This window comes from Rhinichthys klamathensis, unplaced genomic scaffold (assembly GCF_029890125.1).
Source record: "Rhinichthys klamathensis goyatoka isolate OS25496 unplaced genomic scaffold, OSU_Roscu_1.1 h1tg000261l_1, whole genome shotgun sequence".
Lineage (NCBI taxonomy): Eukaryota > Metazoa > Chordata > Actinopteri > Cypriniformes > Leuciscidae > Rhinichthys > Rhinichthys klamathensis.
In genome coordinates, this window is record NW_026606782.1 from 1,307,601 (window position 1) to 1,327,359 (window position 19,759).

At 37.0% G+C, this 19,759-nt stretch overlaps 3 protein-coding genes across 4 annotated transcripts in view; 2 read left to right on the forward strand and 1 right to left on the reverse strand.

Annotated features, from left to right (window-relative positions):
- The window catches only part of myripa (myosin VIIA and Rab interacting protein a), a 34,371-nt gene extending 23,722 nt beyond the window's left edge, over window positions 1–10,649 (reverse strand). The window contains exon 1 of the mRNA XM_056267537.1: window positions 10,506–10,649. Coding sequence (XP_056123512.1) covers window positions 10,506–10,615 — 110 coding nt within the window. The 5' untranslated portion in view covers window positions 10,616–10,649. The remainder of the gene's footprint in view (window positions 1–10,505) is intronic.
- Window positions 10,650–13,411: 2,762 nt separating this feature from the next.
- si:ch211-106h4.12 (uncharacterized) lies at window positions 13,412–15,108 on the forward strand. 2 transcript variants are annotated; one of them, XM_056267563.1, is made up of 4 exons: window positions 13,412–13,591; window positions 14,235–14,312; window positions 14,607–14,684; window positions 14,862–15,108. In XM_056267563.1, the coding sequence occupies exons 1-4, from the start codon at window positions 13,427–13,429 to the stop codon at window positions 14,979–14,981; spliced, it is 441 nt and encodes a 146-aa protein (XP_056123538.1). In that variant the 5' UTR covers window positions 13,412–13,426; the 3' UTR covers window positions 14,982–15,108. The 2 variants fall into 2 exon arrangements, with proteins under 2 accessions (XP_056123538.1, XP_056123539.1); XM_056267564.1 differs by lacking the exon at window positions 14,607–14,684 and having other exon boundaries at window positions 14,868–15,108.
- A 1,150-nt stretch (window positions 15,109–16,258) lies between these two features.
- On the forward strand, window positions 16,259–18,380 carry ackr4a (atypical chemokine receptor 4a). Its single transcript, XM_056267562.1, has 2 exons — window positions 16,259–16,481; window positions 17,243–18,380. The coding sequence occupies exons 1-2, from the start codon at window positions 16,392–16,394 to the stop codon at window positions 18,353–18,355; spliced, it is 1,203 nt and encodes a 400-aa protein (XP_056123537.1). The 5' UTR covers window positions 16,259–16,391; the 3' UTR covers window positions 18,356–18,380.
- Window positions 18,381–19,759: the final 1,379 nt, after the last annotated feature.

Below are 19,759 nucleotides of genomic sequence, written 5' to 3' on the forward strand. Positions count from 1 at the left end.
TGTAAAAGACTGTTTTACATCAACGAGCCAAATAGCGGGATCACCACAACTTTTTTCCCATGGAAAAGTGGTGTAGCCTTTACCAAATAATAGGAAAAAATGACAATAAAAGAAAAGAGACAAAAATAATACAAACATATTCTAAAGACCCTCGCATTGAACTTTATGCCGCTTAGATTTCGTGAGGAGACCCTGCAGGCTATGTAAACAAGAGTTAAAATAAGCAAATTGGAATAGGCCTAGCGCTTACGTTAGCTTGTTTATCTAAAAAAAAAAGCCAATATAGCCTGACCATCTACGCGACAATGGTTCATTAAAATAACTTTACATGATAATCACATTGGCTTTTTCTGGCTCGCTGTCGGTGAAGAAAACAGGAAAAAGACCGCCGTCAGGTGTCCGTCCGAGAAGGGTCCAGCCCGCAGACAAACCAGATAAACGTGACAGAAGTTGACGGAAGTTGAACCTCGGTTCGTCCCACATCACCGCGCACAAAACATGATGTATATGAGAATGTTCTCATTAAGTTAGTCACAAAACGTTCTCATATGGTCAACAGAGAACCATATGGGAACGTCCTTATTATGTCCTCTTTGTAATGTTGCTATGTGACCATAAAATAACCGATATGGAACGTTCCCCTAAAGTCACATAAAGAACGTCATTGTATGACCAACTTAGACCCATATGAGAACGCTCTGATTACATCCTCTTTGTAACGTTGTTATGTGACCATAAGATTACCATTGCGGAACGTCTCCCTAAAGTCCTATAAGGAACGTTATAATATGACCAACTTAGACCCATATGAGAACGTTTTGATTACGTCCTCTTTGTAACATTGTTATGTGACCATAAGATTACCATTACGGAACGTCTCCCTAAAGTAATTTAAGGAACGTTATAATAGGACCAACTTAGACCCATATGAGAACGTTTTGATTACGTCCTATTTGTAACGTTGTTATGTGACCATAAGATTATCATTACGGAACGTCTCCCTAAAGTCCTATAAGGAACGTTATAATATGACCAACTTAGACCCATATGAGAACGTTTTGATTACGTCCTCTTTGTAACATTGTTATGTGACCATAAGATTACCATTACGGAACGTCTCCCTAAAGTAATTTAAGGAACGTTATAATAGGACCAACTTAGACCCATATGAGAACGTTTTGATTACATCCTCTTTGTAACGTTGTTATGTGACCATAAGATTATCATTACGGAACGTCTCCCTAAAGTCCTATAAGGAACGTTATAATATGACCAACTTAGACCCATATGAGAACGTTTTGATTACATCCTCTTTGTAACGTTGTTATGTGACCATAAGATTACCATTACGGAACGTCTCCCTAAAGTAATTTAAGGAACGTTATAATAGGACCAACTTAGACCCATATGAGAACGTTTTGATTACATCCTCTTTGTAACGTTGTTATGTGACCATAAGATTACCATTACGGAACGTCCCCCTAAAGTCCTATAAGCAACGTTATAATAGGACCAACTTAGACCCATATGAGAACATTTTGATTACATCCTCTTTGTAACGTTGTTATGTGACCATAAGATTACCATTACGGAACGTCTCCCTAAAGTAATTTAAGGAACGTTATAATAGGACCAACTTAGACCCATATGAGAACGTTTTGATTACGTCCTCTTTGTAACGTTGTTATGTGACCATAAGATTATCATTACGGAACGTCCCCCTAAAGTCATTTAAGGAACGTACTGAACTGCAGCACTTTCATTACCAAAAGAGGACGTTTCAGGAACGTCCCTAATGTTCTGTAAAGGTTCGGAATGTTCGTCACCTTTAGAGAACTTTTAGGAAACGTTACCCATGGTCGCGGGAAAGTCACCTTCTACCTGGGTAGCCATCAGAGGATGGGTACATGGTGGCCATAAAGGGATGGACATGGTCAGAAACAATGCACAGGTAGGCCGTGGCATTTAAACGATGCCCAATTGGCACTAAGGGGCCTAAAGTGTGCCAAGAAAACATCCCCCACACCATTACACCACCACCACCAGCCTGCACAATGGTAACAAGGCATGATGGATCCATGTTCTCATTCTGTATACGCTAAATTCTGACTCTACCATCTGAATGTCTCAACAGAAATCATCGGCAACATTTTTCCAGTCTTCAACTGTCCAATTTTGGTGAGCTCTTGCAAATTGTAGCCTCTTTTTCCTATTTGTAGTGGAGATGAGTGGTACCCGGTGGGGTCTTCTGCTTTTGTAGCCCATCCGCCTCAAAGTTGTGCGGGTTGTGGCTTCACAAATGCTTTGCTGCATACCTCGGCTGTAACGAGTCGTTATTTTAGTCAAAGTTGCTCTTCTATCAGCTTGAATCAGTCGTCCCATTCTCCTCTGACCTCTAGCATCAACAAGGCATTTTCACCCACAGGACTGCCGCAAACGGGATGTTTTTCCCTTTTCACACCATTCTTTGTAAACTCTAGAAATGGTTGTGCGTTAAAATCCCAGTAACTGAGCAGATTGTGAAATACTCAGACCGGCCCGTCTGGCACCAACAACCATGCCACGCTCAAAATTGCTTAAATCACCTTTCTTTCCCATTCTGACATTCAGTTTGGAGTTCAGGAGATTGTCTTGACCAGAACAACACCCCTAAATGCATTGAAGCAACTGCCATGTGATTGGTTAATTAGATAATTGTATTAATGAGAAATTGAACAGGTGTTCCTAATAATCCTTTAGGTGAGTGTATATATATATATATATATATATATATACATACTAGTGCTGTCAAAAGATTCAAATATTTAATCGCATTAATGTCATAGTTAACTTGCGATTAATCGCACATTTTTATCTATTCTAAATGTCTCTTGATTTCTTTTTGTCCCATTATTTTTTCTCATTTTAATGCTCTTATCAACATGGAAAAGTGGATCGGCTTGCTTTGAGCAAATGTTTTTTATTGAAAACAAAATTGGCATATACTGTGTTCAATTTCACACTAACATTATCACTTGGAGCAAATAATCTCTCACACAATGTAACACTGTCCATCAATAAAAGGGTCAAAGAAATACTGACTGGCCGGCTCGCAAGCCCAAACAAGTGTGTGCGGTGTGCCTGTTGTTTTGTTTCCGGTCTAACTAGATCCGCTTGCTCTTTGGTCGTCGAAGCAACAAAACGTCATCGCGCGGCGCAAGCCATTGAAATGAGTTCGTTTCAGAGCGCAGCGCCGCGTCCTGTTGCAAAAGCATGTGAAAAAAAACTACAAAGTTTGCTAGGCCAAAAAGACCGTTAATCGCGCAATAAAAAAATTGACACTGTTAAAATGGGTGTGCATTAACGCCGTTAATAACGCATTTAACTGACAGCCCTAATACATACATATACACACACACATATAAGGTCTGTCTGTATATTACTGGTGTGGATTTTTAAGTGATTCTGGAGCAACAGTACATCGATTCATTCTGCAACTGTCTTTATGAATGAGTCATTGAATCATTCACTCATCAGATTCGATCATTTCAAGAACACGGATTCATTCAGTGCTGCTGAAAGATGTGCAACAGTTAATTCTGCTTTGACTTCGGTTGAAGCGGTACTGCAAAATTACACAAAGTAACTGGCAATACTGTGTCTAAATTTCTTAAAGTTTCTAAAGTTACTTAGTATTAACAAAGTTCATCAAAGTGTTATCTAACAGCAATATCACACTGGCCTGAATATCATCATGACTGTATGGCTAATCTGAATATCATCAAGGCATTTCCTGTGGTTCACAAGTGTGAATACAGAAAAAAGTAATACAAAATATACTGCAATAATAAGATTATTAATTGTCAACTTTTATGAATATTGTTAATTTTTATTGGCCTTATTCATCTGTATAGTGAAGACATATTGTGAACAAAAGGGAATGTTTACAGTACAATTTTAAACTAAACTAAAATTGTACTGTAAACTTAAAAGTGTACTTACAGTAAATGTTACTACAAGTGAATTTAAGCATCACAGCATTATAAAGATTAAGATATAAAATATAAAGATTATATTTAGCTGTGTTATTAAATTGTTAGTGTTTTTAAAGATTTGCTTTAAGTGAGCATTAGATGATGGCAAAGGTAATATAAATGTAAAAATACTGTAGAAATAAGCATGCACAATTAAATATCCAATACTGACTAAAAATAAAACAATCTCTAATATCAACCAATAACCAATATGTTACACGATAACATTCATCCCTAGTTTTCAGTCATCCCTGAAAGATGTGCAACAGTTAATTCTGCTTTGAATTCGGTTGAAGCGGTACTGCAAAATTACACAAAGTAACTGGCAATACTGTGTCTAAATTTCTTAAAGTTTCTAAAGTTACTTAGTATTAACAAAGTTCATCAAAGTGTTATCTAACAGCAATATCACACTGGCCTGAATATCATCATGACTGTATGGCTCATCTGAATATCATCAAGGCATTTCCTGTGGTTCACAAGTGTGAATACAGAAAAAAAGTCATACAAAATATACTGCAATAATAAGATTATTAATTGTCAACTTTTCTGAATATTGTTAATTTTTATTGACCTTATTCATCTGTATAGTGAAGACATGTGAACAAAAGGGAATGTTTAAAAAAATTAATAAAATGTAATATTAAATTAAAATTAAATAATGAAATTTAAATTATTTTAAATAATGTTTCATGATGATACATATTATTCTAAAAGCAAACCTATGACTCACAGAGAGAGGAGCTGACAGGAGGAGCAGAATGATGAAAAATTAGAAAGGATTCATTGAAAACCTCTGCTTGAGGTGTGAATATTGAAAACCTCTGCTTGAGGTGTGAATATTGAAAACCTCTGCTTGAGGTGTGAATATTGAAAACCTCTGCTTGAGGTGTGGCATTTACTTGTCTTTCCAAACAATGCCAATGCATGAACAGATCGGCTCCAGTGAATACTAAGAGAGGGGAACTGAGGAAAATCTCAGCAGATTAAAAACAGACAGGCAGGAAATAAAACAAAATGGAAAAGAAAGAAAACAAAAGACTGAATGATACACAAGCAAGTGTAATACTTCAGTCTTGAGACTGTGGGCTTGGGATACATTTATGACAATGCATTTTTGAGTGCATGTGTGCACATAGCAATAGTTTGGAGACATATTTGTGCCAAAGCCTCTCTTTGAGAACATTTTGTGCATGCATATGCTTGTAAAAAACAACTCTTTTGCACTTAATCCAAGATGCATGTAGTTTGTAGATCAATCTCTAAATGTGACATTCAGACCCTACAGATACAGACTAGAGATTACAAACAGCCTTCCACCAGTTTGTCTTGACTCAATCAGTGGGAAGATGAATTTAAAGTAACAGAAGAAAAGCACAAAAGATAAATAGCTGAAAAATTCTTTCAGATGGAGCAGAATCTATTTCATGTTCCTACAATCATGTACCATGATGATACCCCATCAGGGGTCTTTCCACTGAACTTATAATTGGATACTCGGCAGGCCATTTCCACCGAGTTCTCAGAAACATGGTCTGTTGTTTACAAAGCAAAACGTTGGCAAAGAACAACAGAGGTGTCCTGTGCCAATAAGTGCAGATCCAAGAGAATTTCTACTAAGTGACCCATGCCAGATAGCCAGCCTGGGCACAGGTGTGATGAACTGAATCCAATATGTTATACTAAGTCATCTGTCAGAGCAGCATCTATTATTAATGACAGGTTATATATATAATTTTTTGCATACTGTACATTATATTGCTGTGATGTCTAAATTCACTTGTAGCATTTAAATTGACTGGTTTTAGTTTTAAGTGTTTTATTGTGAATTTATTTAGACAGGACATTTATAAATGTGTTGCCATAACATGGATTTCTTTTTTCAACATTAAATTGTTTTCTATGGGTTTTTTTTCAAAGGCTATGCTGAGATTACTGTTCAAATTTAATTTTATAAACATTTACAAAAATAAAATGAACTTCACTTAGAGTATATTTATTTGTACAGTAAAAAAAAACAGTAAAATTTTGCATTGGGATTTAGAGCTTCTCTGTACACACACAAGAAAGATCAATCTCAATGAGCCAAATCTACTGTTGTGTTATGCAGCGCAAAGATCCCAGCAATATAGCAATTGCATGCCCTATTCCTGGAACATCTTGTTAACACAGATCAGCAGTGGTATTGTAACACAATAACGCATAGCGGTTGATAAAACAAGACGTGGTATGCTGGGAATAGCTCACTTCAGAGCAATGCAAGAAATCATGTACTAATCTCATATGGCAGGGCTTCAAATCTGTCAAATGCAGTTGTTGTGGCTAGTCTTTTTATGGAGATTCAGCATAGACAGAACTGAGACAAAACTAGTTCTCCAATTTAAATAAACTCTCAGGAATCACATCAGATTTGGATGCCAATAAAGAATGGCTAAAAACATAAGCCAAACAAATAGTCATATAGTTGTAGTATGCATTAAATAATAAATGGATAAGCATGTAATAAAAAAAAAATGTCTTGTCATAATTGTTTGTATGGTCTTAGATCAAAATGACCCAGTGTCCTACAAGCCAAACTGCCTGTGCAGAAACAGTATGTTCTGTGTGCAGTTCCATCTCATGTAATCACAAAAATATCAGAATCTGCCATCTGTTTGAAATATTTGATTTAATGAACTGGAAAGTCATGGATGAGTGCATGGATAGATGGATGACTCTAGGGTCTCTCTAGAGTCTAGATGGTTTCCAAAAGCTGATTTAGATCTATGGTTCCCAACCAGGACTTCACATACCCCAGAGCCCATTTAAGTAGGTCCCAAGGGGCTTTTGGAAAGTGTGTAAAATAGATATAAATAGAAATATACAATATAGAGATTATGAAGAGACAATACAGCGCATGATACACACATTCTCGGCACATTCACTTCCATCCTCGTTACATTCTCTTAGTCTTTATCAATATTAAACACAAACGAATTAACATTTGTTCTTGTCAAGGGTTATGTTTAATATTTTAAAAACAGATATGATGCCTCATCAATGCATTTAATTGGTTTCCAGGTTTTTTTTAAACTACATTTCAAATCATGTTGCTTAGCAAGTCTCTCTTTGTGAATTTTCCTCCCCCTACACAGAGGGTATTTTCTAATAATCTTGTTTTTGTGCTCTTCCATTCTCTGATAACTAACTCAGTCCTGTTTGAAATTCAGAGATGCTCACCAGGTGTCAGAGAAGATATTGAAAAGCTAGATGCATGCAGGCAGAACACACTTGGGAAAAGAAAAAATGCTGTCTGCATTAAATGAGATGGTTTAAGGTTTTTTCTAGAATTGTGGGTTTTAGTAAATAACCGTTTATCTACAAATAAAAACAATATTTATTTCTTTTGAACTTTAAAAGCATTTAGAAACAAATACCTGACTATCAATATGGTATAGGGTTGTATGGTACAGATATAACAGTGTAGGCTGTAGGCCAGTGGTCGTTGGCAATAATATCTGGCCGGCGCCCGCAGCCAGATTATTTTGATTGCGGATGGTTCTGAAATAGATCTGTCATGACAGCAACGGTTACTCACAATCACTTCGTCTTTAGTGATTTTGGCTTCAAAAAGAAAAGTACGAGAACGTTTTATTTTTAGATAAATTGAGAGCTTTTAATTTGAAAAGTTCTGAAAGACATTCAAAAGAGTACGTGGATCGCTAGACACACCTCTAAAATAGGAGTCATGAAATGTCAAATATTATATTCTTTGCAAATAAAAACTTTGAATTTTTTGTTGGGCCCGATGCCAAACTTACTTGCCGACTCCTGCTGTAGGCTAACCGAACCCAATACTCTTAATTGGATAAATAAATTACTGTTTCCTGGAGCTCTGAAAGAACTAATGCATACTGTCCTAAACATTATAACATTATAATTATAGAGGATCTGTGTACACATTAACATCCATCTCAAGCGATCCAAATACAAGTGGACAGCCACGACAATACAAGTCTCCTGTGTGCACTTGTGATCAGAATTTGAGGAGTCTTTTGCGACTACCGGTACATAAAATACTGCCAGTGTTTCTGCTTTTCTTATCTAAACTGCCTAAAAGCATGAAATAAACTACACTGAGGAATTTTTTTTTTTTTTTATTTTATTATTATTCCTTCCTGTTCCAGCAAACAAGCATTTTCAACAAAAGAGTGAGAGATTAGCACGGCCAGAGTGCTTGTCTGCAGGTCAGATAAAATCCTGGAACCAATAAAGTCATTAACCAAAGTGTTTTTATCACCCCAAAGTACAGTGATGAGTAATGTGCTTCTCTGTGCCAATGTGCCATACTTTTTTGAAAGAAAGACAAAACAATGGAGGAAAGAGGGGAAGAGAGAAGGTTTAACAGAGATTACAGGCTAAATACATTACACACACTAAATACAAATAATGTGTTATGTTTCATTGTTTGGGACACTATACTGAACGTACAGCTAGTATAATATGCATATAAACTTATACTTACAAAAAATGTAAGTATGAAATTAGGCATGCCTACTACTTTCATACTACAGTATATAGTAGGCATAAAAACAGTATGTGAGCCAAGTAGTATGTCCGAATTAATAGTAATCATAAAACAGTAGGACAAAAGTACCCACATGACCTACTACTTCTAGTGAGTTTCTTTAGTGTGTATCCACTGGACACTTTACTATCCCATGAGGTCACAGGAGAGGATTTGTGAATAGCAGTGAAAATAGCAACTGACCCCGTAGGTCACATGACAGTGGCAACATGGTGGATGTCTGATTCATACTTCCTTCAGACTATATAGAACATACTTTTTTAATGGTCACTGTTATGTGCTCAGAGGATATGGTGTTCTGTTGTTTTACTTTCACTTCAAGGCGGTGCTGTTGGCTGTTAAGGCTGTCAATCATCATTGCGACGTTTACACCTGAATGGGCGTCCCTGTTATAAAAGTCTGACGCAGACCGGAAGCGGGAGAGAGAGAAGGAGGGAGCTGATTCTTTTGTTTTGTCACGCTGGGTTGTTAGCGTGTCTTGTTTTCGTTTTTTGATTCTTTGTTTATCCTCTTCAAGATTGATTTCTCCCAATGGTTTGTTGTTTTTGTATTAAGTTGAAACTTTGAGTCTTTATGGGGTTTTTTTTCATATTGTCTTACAACCGACCAGGGAGTAGTGACCAGGGAAGTATGTCACGTGACTTCCATTTCACAACATCTAGGGAAGCACGTTGTTAAGACATTAGTTAAGGAGCGGGTGCCACCCACTATTGTATGTTTTGAGTTTCTTAAGTAGTATAGATTAGGTAGGGCATGTTGAACACCGACGACTTTATTTTGTTTCTGGTATCTTTTTTTCCCTGTTGTATTAGTAGTTTATTGGGATGGGGATGTAGTTAGAATGCGGGTTTTGTTTTATTTTTTCTTTGATTTAGCCCCGCTCAGGTTCCTACTCCCTGTAGGTCCCTGTATTTGTGTTTTTTCTAGTCTCTCTCTTTTGAGCACTTTGTTGTAAATAAATATATTCCTTTTCTCAATTTAAACTCCCTTTGTTCTCATGTTCTTTTGCACACGCACCTTAAACACGTTACAGGGTGTTCTCTCAAGCCCTAAGCCATTTTAGGGACGTAACAGTCACAAAGCAAGTTTTAAACCAAATGTACCTACTATAACAGTATGCGATTTTGGACGCAGCAAGGGTCTGAAAATACCTGTGAAGGTAGAAATATTGGTCTCATACGACCAAGACACAACAGGAATCTGTCTCTCCCGATTGATAAAACCTCAATCTGATTCTGACCTTTAGATACAGATACACTATAAAGGCTGAAACCATATTCATGGTGGGCTCAGGGAAGTGAGTCACGGATAAAGTGGGAAGGGAGGGCCCTTCCTGTCATTTTGTTTTAAAGTATGACAAAGAATGATGGGAACTTCCTCATGCTCTCTATCAATGACTGGAATGCCATGTGTGTGACATCACGAGGGAGACAATGCTAAAATAGATTATTTAAAATAGATTTTGACATTTTTTTGAAAAGTGGATTTTTTTTTCTTTTTCTGAAAGAAGTTTCTTATGCTCACCAAGGCTGCATTTGTTGGATCAAAAATACAGTAAAAACGGTAATACTGTGCAATATTATAACAATTTTAAAATGGTTTTCTAATTATTTATCAGCAGCCATAACTCCAGTCTTCATTGTAACATAATCCTTTAGAAATCAATCTAATATCCTGATTTGGTGCATTTTTGTTATTGTTATAAATGTTGAAAATATTTATGCTGAAATCACATTATTATAAATATTTTTTGTAACAATCTAAAAGTCTGTACTGACACTTTTGATGAATTTAATGCATCCTTGCTGAATTAAAGTGATAATTTCTTTAAAAAATATATTTTTGATAAGTAATGTACTATTATTTTATATAGACATTATTATGTAACCAAAGTAGTTCTGAGCAGAAGGGTGCATGAGACTCACATGAGCCGCGTCTCCTCCGTCTTGCGCAGCTGCATGTCCCGTTGCACCACCTGCATCACATGCTCAGCCTCCACATCCGTCAGACCAGAGAGATCCAGTTTACTCCCCATCCTTCACCTCTACAGAGCTAATAAGATACCTGCCCTGTCCGACTGTTAGCTGAGGACAGTAATGGAAGCAAAAAAAAAAAAAGAGTAATTTAATTAATAATAAAAAATATAAATACAAAAAGCAGCTGCGTCACTGGCAGCTGTTTTTTGACCTTACAGTTTGAACTTACAGATGTCGGATATTGTTTTATGTATGAGATTTTTTATTTCATACTTTGACATGGATTGGTTAATGCCTCATAGTGGTAGCTCTAGTTGCAGCCTAGGATGTAAATCTGAAGACATTCAGATTATGATTTCATTATGAAATCAACATAATACAGTCTATTGTAAAAGTCCAAAGCAAAAGCTCTTGCATAAGGTTGTTAAATCAGCCTGCAGCTGAAATAAGGCACACATTTTGTGAGGCCCCTGAGAGTCAAGATCCCAACAATGCCATTTGTATCCACTGCTGTGGATGTGTTCTTTAATATTATATCTGAGACCACTGTTATAATTCTGGCATTTCATAAAAAAGAAAATAACTTTTCAATGGTACCACCACATGCCTGTGTTAAAGAAAATCAAAATGGAAGCTATTTTTAGGAAGCTAGTGTTTCCCAGTGTTGTTACTGTTAACTAAAACTAAAACTATTAAAAATCGTTTCCGCTAATTGAAATAAAGCAGAAATAAATATAAATATTGAATGCAAAACCCAAACTTAAAAATGAGAAAAGTTGCCTTGGCAATCAACTTAAATAAAAGATGTTTAAGTTAAAGTACTACAATGAAACCTAAATAGAAATATTTAAATAAAAATAATAAAAAAAAGTTTCAAATAATGAAAACTGAAAATACAGAAATAAATGCTTATATGAATATATGAATATGACAAAAATATGAATAAATATGATAATAGTATAGCACTGTAAAACTAACAGATCTTTCAAAGCAACCTCGAAACCATCTGCTGAGCCAACAGTGAAAGCAAACACAAAGCTTTTGCCCATGAGCTACAGTAACTACAATTCATCTGTCAGAAAGTGTCAATGCATTAAAAGGACAGTTTGTCATCATTTACCCTCAGCCTCAGTCACCATGAAAGTGAATGGTGCCTGAACCTGTCATTCTGCTTATCATCTCATTTTGTGCTCCACAAAAGAAGAAAATACAACGTGCTGAACAACATGAGGGTATGACAGAATTTTAATTCCTGAGTAAACTGTCCCTTTAAAGCAGACTTTGAGACAGCTTAAGTCGACGTCGAGCTCTCAGAAAGAAACAGAGACTACAGTATGATCACAACAAGCTGCTCCTGCTGAGTTTGGATAGCAAAGATGCAGGTCTATTCCTACATGAGACAGCTTAAAGTTCTCACAGGCTTTATTTGCTGGAATACGACTAATCATGCAGGCACATTTATATAAAATTCTGCCTATAATAATAATAATAAAAAAAACATACTTGACTGGATACATAGAATTGTTAGGCTATATTGGGAAGAACTAGTTTAGATGCGAAACTTACCGTCGCGTCTCTTCACCTCAGTCTCCACGTCAGCTTTCTTCGACCAGCGACTGCCAAGCTGTCAAGATGTGAAGACCAAATCATTATAAATGTCCGCAGACCGCTTCAAATCAATACGGTCGGCTTTCAGTGTCTTTCGGACATGTTCGAAGTTAACCTTTTGACAAGTTTGAAATTCAAGAGTGTCTGAAGTGAAAAGGCATAGAAACAGAGCGCGTGCGTAGCGGGCGCGTGTACCTGCTGTGGTCTCATGCCATTTTCGACCACGAGACCAAAATCTACCAACCTCCGGTTAGCCAGGAGACTGCGATGCTGCAACAGTGCTGCTAATCCACTTTTTGGACGTGTAGGACTTGAACGGCCGCTGATACCATATTGAGAATAGTTTGTTTGTTGTAAGAAGATTAGTACATAAATAAAAAAAATAGGCCTGATTTGATTTAATCCAAACAACCTGTGGGCTAAATTTTTACCATAAACAACAATGATGATATGATACGATTATTTTATGTTTTTTTTTTTTGTATGTTTTTTTTGTATACGTGATTTGATTTACAGTTAATCGGTTTAATCCAGTCTAAAACCAGTCTAAGCTCATTTTCGGGTCTTGATCAGTTGTTTAATTCATCTGTTGGATTTTGTGGTAATAATTTTATATGAGTTTTGGTCACTTGGTCAGATTAGGAGACCAGCTTAAACCAGCTAAAATCAAAACCAACAAACCATCTTAGACTGGTTTCAGCAGAGACGTATTTGTTGATGCTTATTCCTACAGTCCATGTCCATGTCACTGATCTGCAAATTCAGACTCTAAGGCAAGTTAATATTCCAGCATTTTCAGACTTAAGCTTGGTCACATGTAGATCCTGTCAGCCCTTTCTGTGCCATTGTTTTCAATCCAGCTAAGTACCCTGAGTTTTTCCCTCCTCCTTGCTCTTTCTCACCACCCATTCTGAGACTTACTTCTTTTCAAGATCACTTTTTACATTATTGTTTTCCTTCGTTTCTGAAAAAAAATAGTATTCTATCATCTATTTTCCTGCAATTAAGTTATAAATCAATAGCAAGACCGAGAGTTGGATGACAAAACACAGCCTTAAGAGATATAGCCCCTCAGCCACACAACTCACTCATAATAAATCATCTTGTGTGCCAGTATTAGACAGCAGATCAAACATTACATCCCTAAGCAGTGTGTTTTTTTGTTCAAACCTGCAAGTGTATTTCAAAACATTTTCGTCAGGGAAAATGTTCCTGCCCCTTTTTTGGACATCTGGTAGTGATTGTTTGAGTATAAAGCAGAGATGAAGTGCACTTGGACTGCAGAAAGCAGCAGGATGAAGGGTAGTGTGCAGCTAGGGCTGTTGTGTTTCGGCCTGCTCATCTCCAGTCTTCATGGGGAAGTCGAGACAGATAACAGCATGGAATTAGTTCTTAATTTGGAAGAGCCGGATCTTTATCAGCCTGAGGTGAGGAATAAAATTTGCTGGCAGTACTTTACTGAGGTCAATCACTGGGGTTAAAAGGAAGGACTTTTAAAAGGGATAGTTCACCCAAAAAATGAAAATTCTGTCATCATTTATTCACCCTCAAGTTGTTCCAAACCTGTATAAGTTTCTTTCTTCTGCAGAACACAAAAGAAGATATTTTGAAGAATGGACCCCATTGACTTTCATAGTATGGAAAAAAAATACTATGTAAGTCAATGGGGTCGCATCAACTGGTAACCGACATTCTTCAAAATATCTTCTTTTGTGTTCAGCAGAAGAAAGAAACTCATACAGGTTTGGAACAACTTGAGGGCGAGTAAATGATGACAGCATTTTCATTTATGAGCAAACTATCACTTTAAGGGGCATTTTTTCTTGTGGCATGTTTTTTCTAAATATAGGTCATGATTTTATTTTTTTTATTTTTTTTGCAAAATGATAGAATGCATCAATTACCTAATTTCAAATAGCAATTATGCTTAAAAAAAACTTCAAAGTCATTATTAGCAGTTGAAAATTGTTGACTAAGGTAATGATAGACAATAACCATGCTGACAGGTAACACAATTATATTTTGAAAAAAATTCATAATTACTCTTTTAACAATAATTTTTTTTTAAAGATGAACAGAGTACGACGACAGACTGTCTCCACAGAGAAGGAAGATTCGGCAAAGAAAGAAGTTGTTGTTCCATCAAGTGTAAGTACACATCTAATAAAGTAGCTTGTACTATTGCACAACTTGTGAGATGATTTTTCCAGCTGCTGCAGTTTCACAATCAATGAAATAACCCTACAGGGGTTGGATGATAATCAAGCCATAATCAAGCTCTCTTAGATGACTACTAAAATGCCATTAGTGCATTACAATATAACCATTTAAAGATTTCACCTGCAGCTATATCTGACCCATACTTGCTCCACAATGTAGACATGGTCATGTAAAACTTGTCACCTGAAAATTTTTATTTTCATTCTTTTTAATGATCTAAAGGTGGACGGCAAGATTAAGAGAGGAAAAAGGCCACGTCCAGGAGCTTTCACCCTTTCAGAAGACGATAAATATTCTGAGGTATTCACTCTCCTCATATGCCATTAAAATATAAATAGTGAAATAATATAAAGACTATAGGTAAATGGATAAAAGGGTTGAGTTATAAAGCATTATCAACCCAAGCTTCACCAATTTAATGATTTTATATTCTAGAAATATGTTGACTACACTGAACTCATCATTTGGTGATCTCAGTTAAAGGTTTATCGCACCAAGAGGCAGAACAAAAGCAAGAACAAACCGAAAAAACGCCCGGGATTTAACAGCCTTTTAGGAAAGGGACCTCAACTTCACATGGTATTCTCTATCCTCTGATCACCCTGTCAACGTGCCATTTTAACACATTTTATTAAAGATATACACTGACCTGCTTTACACTGAACTTCTCATCTGCCCAACTCAGGAGACTGCCCGTGCCAAAAGGGATGAAGGTGCCGGAGGACATTAAACCATTATACGCATTCAAGGCTCCTTCCCAGGTAACACATTGTAACATATTTACATAATATGAAAAAATGGTACTAGGCTTAACAGATGTTCTCTCCTTACAGGTTCCCGGAATCAGTAAAAATAGGGATTGCATATATAGAGCAACACCATGTTTCATAAAGAGCCTCAGGTTATGCTTGTGAAAGTAATCATTTATCTTTCTATAGCTTTCTTCTTTCTCTCCAAGAATATTTAGTTGAGTAATAATCTGAAATGGATTCTCCAATTTCTGCAAGTCTAAGAAATATCACTAGGCGGCAGTATTTACCCAAGAGATGAGCACTCAAGCCAGTTTGGCTTTTCACAAAGTTTATTTGATGTCTGTTGATCTTTATCTCTTAATTAAAATAAAGAATTTGTGTTTAAATGTCACTCTTTATTGTGTATAACTTTCCTTAGAGGTTTGGTTGTATTGTGGGGTTTAAGGGAGTAGTGAAGAATGAAAGGAATGACATGTTGATATTGTCAAGCATAAATAGTCTGAGAAGCTATGTGTGTGTTAATGGATTCTGTGAGATGTGAACAGCATAACTATCACTCCTCTTTTGTATTTGAGTGGTTCTGCCAGTTAAATGTGCCAGAAAAGTTGTTTGCCTGAAGAAGCACGCAAAATAATATGTTTCTTGCCAGGAACTTGTCAAAACACATTGGCGGTCCAAATTAAATAAAAGCAACACTCTCTCTTCCTTATCTGCAAAATCCTTGATAATAACACCAAACTATTTCCTGTGCATTTCACTTTGTTGCTATTTAGGCATCTAAAATATGCCGGAAAAAACATTTTGTCTGCAATCACAATGAGGCAAAGTACCACTGCCTTCACACTGAACCCAAAAAAGCAACCACACGCAACCATGCAAAAGCAACAACTTGCTCTTACACAGGTATACAATGAACAGATGTTAGACTACAAAATAAGTCAACAGCACTTATTTCTCAACAACAACAAAAAAGCAGATATAAGATTTATTATTATGGCAGAATAATAATAAAAAAAGAATTTGATTAACAAAAAATAATGTGTATGCATATAAGAATATCCAAAATGACTATATTCAAAGAAACAAGGTTTCAAATGAATATGCTGTGGCTGTGCATTACATTTATGCCATATGCGCTCTGATGTTCTTGTTAAAACAAATTTAAAGGCATGTCTGTGGACAGTTGCTGGAGACGCACATTAGAACAGAGATAGGTTCACAGTATGGTGAGGTGTGGGAGTAAAGCTCTGCATGCATGAGTCACAGTAAACACACTCTGTTCTCACAGGAAGAGCAGACAGAAACAATCTACTCAGCCTCCAGGCAAAGCCTAGAATCTCACAAGGTAAGAGAAACATTGTATTATCAGTTTCAAAAAATTCTTTTGTTTTTAGATAGAAGTTTAATATGATCCAGATGTTGGCTGCTGAAATTGCACACTGTTTGTGAGATAAGTCTTGAACAGAAAGTATGCAAATTGCCATGAACTGTATTAAAATGTGCAAATCTGCTATTTGAAAATAATTATAGCACTTATTCACATAATTATAGCATTTATCAGATCATTGTTGTTAAATGTTCCAAATTACTGAAAATACCATGTTTGGGTTCAAGCCTAATTGAAATAACACTCATTTACGGTACAGCCTTTGACTAGTTTACAGTACGATGTAAAAGATTTGTGAAAACATTTGTTTCCAGAACTTCTGCTTAATACAATTTGAAAATATAAAGAATCAAAGATGTTACGATTTTCACTTTTTCATATATATGGAAGGGGGGATGTTTAAAGAGAAACTAACTTGTTGGAGCACATGTTGGATTACACAGGAAACCTGGAAAGGATTTCCAAAGCTTAACTGATATCCATCTCTAGTTTCAGTTTATCTGTGATTTTAAGCATGCATAGAAAAAGGGCACTTGATAAAAGCCGAGTGGGAATGTTCGGAATGAAGGTGCTGTTACACGCCTGCAGCAATAAAACTGTCTGGTAGCCATATGCTTTCTCTCTGCTTTTCTGGAAGAAAGATCAACACTACATCTGCTTGATAATTTGCACGCATAAAAACTAAAAACTTTCAAACTAATCATTGTTTTTAATTTCAGAGCTTTAGAGGAAAAATGGAGATCTCAGAGGAACATTACTATGACTACACCGAGTTCGAAAACAACAGCTCCAACTTCAGCTACGATGATTATCAGACCATCTGTGAGAAGGGCGACGTGCGCTCCTTCGCGAGGATCTTCCTCCCAGCTGTTTTCGGGTTATCTCTAGTGCTAGGTTTAGCAGGGAACGCTCTGGTTGTGGCGGTGTACGCGTACTGCAAACAACTGAAAACGATGACTGACACGTTTATACTTCACCTGGCTGTGGCAGACCTTTTGCTGCTCCTAACGTTGCCCTTCTGGGCTGCAGATGCCGTCCACGGCTGGAAGCTCGGGGTCACCGTCTGTAAACTCGTCTCTGCCCTGTACACCATCAACTTCACCTGTAGCATGATGCTCCTGGCCCACATCAGCATGGATCAGTACCTGGCTTTGATGCCGGGAGTCAGAAACAGAGGCCTTGCGTGCGCTTTTCAAAAGAAGCATTGTGGAAAACTCTGTTTGGTGGTCTGGACCGTTGCATTTTTTCTTGGAGTCCCCGATTTGGTGTTTTCAACGGTCAGAGAGCTTCCTCATAAAAAAAGCTGCATTGCAATGTATCCGTCAGACATGGCGCTCAGGGCTAAAGCTAGTTTGGAGGTGGTGGAGGTCATGATAGGCTTCTTGCTACCTTTGTTAGTGATGTTGTTCTGCTACACCTGTGTAGGCCGAGCCCTATTGAAGCTCCCTCAGGAGAGGAGGTGGAGGAAGTGGAGGTCCATCCGTGTGCTGCTGGCGATGGTGGGCGTCTTTGTGGTCACGCAACTGCCCTACAATGTGGTGAAGTTTTGCCGGGCCGTTGACATCATGTATACATTTGTAACTCACTGTGGGGTTAGTAAAGTGCTGGATAGGGCTACTCAGATCACAGAAAGCCTGGCATTGACACACTGCTGTCTAAATCCTGTTCTGTACACTTTCGTCGGTTCCTCCTTCAGACAGCATGTATTGAAGTGTGCCAAAGACTTTGGAGACAGGGGTAGAAGGTTGGCACACGCGAGAGAGCAACAAGAAGTGAATATCTCCTTGAATTCTCATTCACAGTCCCAAGACACCAGTACTTTTTCCATTTGAGCAAAGTGAAGGAGATGGTGTAGAATGTTTACCAGCCTGTTGAGGCTATGCACCATCTGCCCCTTTGCAAATATGTAAATAAAGTGGCTTTGTTTTTAATAAAAAAGGGCAGTATTTTGAGCAGAAGAGTATAGGCTAATTTTTCATTGAAGTAAAAAGTGAGATGAAACATGTTGCTAGTTGCGTTTGTATGAAAAAGAACAAAAAAAGAACAAGTCGGCGGAGTGAAACGAGAGACATGAAAGTAGCAACCGTACTAGTAGCTGACTGATGGTACATTCAAGTTCACCTGGGAAGTTCATATTTACAAGTTGGGAAGTTGTATTTACGACATCAGGTGCATTTAAGTCACTTTAGTCAGAGCAAGACAGCGACCTTTCTACAATAAATTCTGTGAAATTCTTAACTCTAATGACAAATAAAGAATGCGCATCAATTGTTTTTAATGTTTTTATTTAAAACAGTACGTTATGCTGCCTGATATTGCACACTGGTTTTTATCATATTATTTAAATTATCACAATCATAAACTTTTTGTGCAAATAGTTCTACCGTTTACTGACTTTTGTTATTCTTCTAGTTATATATCTGTAGCGACAAATGAATCGTAGGTCTTGCACATTAATCGATCACTTCCGCTGCGGCATTACCAGATGTGGATTGCGTCCAGCGTCCGCCATATTGTTCACTGACACGCCCTCAACTCAAGTCGGAAACTTTGAGTTCAAAGTTTCCCATTTTATAATGTGCTAGCATTCATGTGCATTCAACTCGTAAATATGATCTTTACGGCATGACTTGAACGCACCATTATTAATATTAATATAACTCTTTCCCTGCAATTGACGGAATTTTCCATCATTTATGAGACAACGCTTCCCAGCCATTGAAGCAATTCGGACTTTCAGTGTTTTCACTGTTATAGGGGCGCTAAATTACACAGCTTCTGAATGAGTACAAAATCTCCGGATCAAAACACAGGCAAAAAAGGAGCAAAAACAAGCGATAAAAGCATTGTAGTCTTTTGCTGCAGTCTGAAAAAAACATGATTTTCTCAGCTTTTTGTTCAAAATACCTGCTTTTTATTACACTTACTCACATTCAAATGTTGATGATAATATAGAATGCATGAAGCTAGAATAAAACCTTTTTTAGCAGAGGACCTCTTTCTTTGATATATTGCATGTTCAGATATTCAAACAACAAAAATATTCTGGGGGTCATGACAGTTTTGTGAAAAAATTGTTTTCAGAAATGCTGGCGGTGGCTGGCAACTTTTTTTAAATCGCTTGGAAAAAGTTAAATAAGACCACTATGTAAGGGATAATGTCCACTTTGCATCAGGGTCCTGATCACCCTGCCGGGGTTTATTAAGCGATAACAACAGGCTGGATGTACATTATC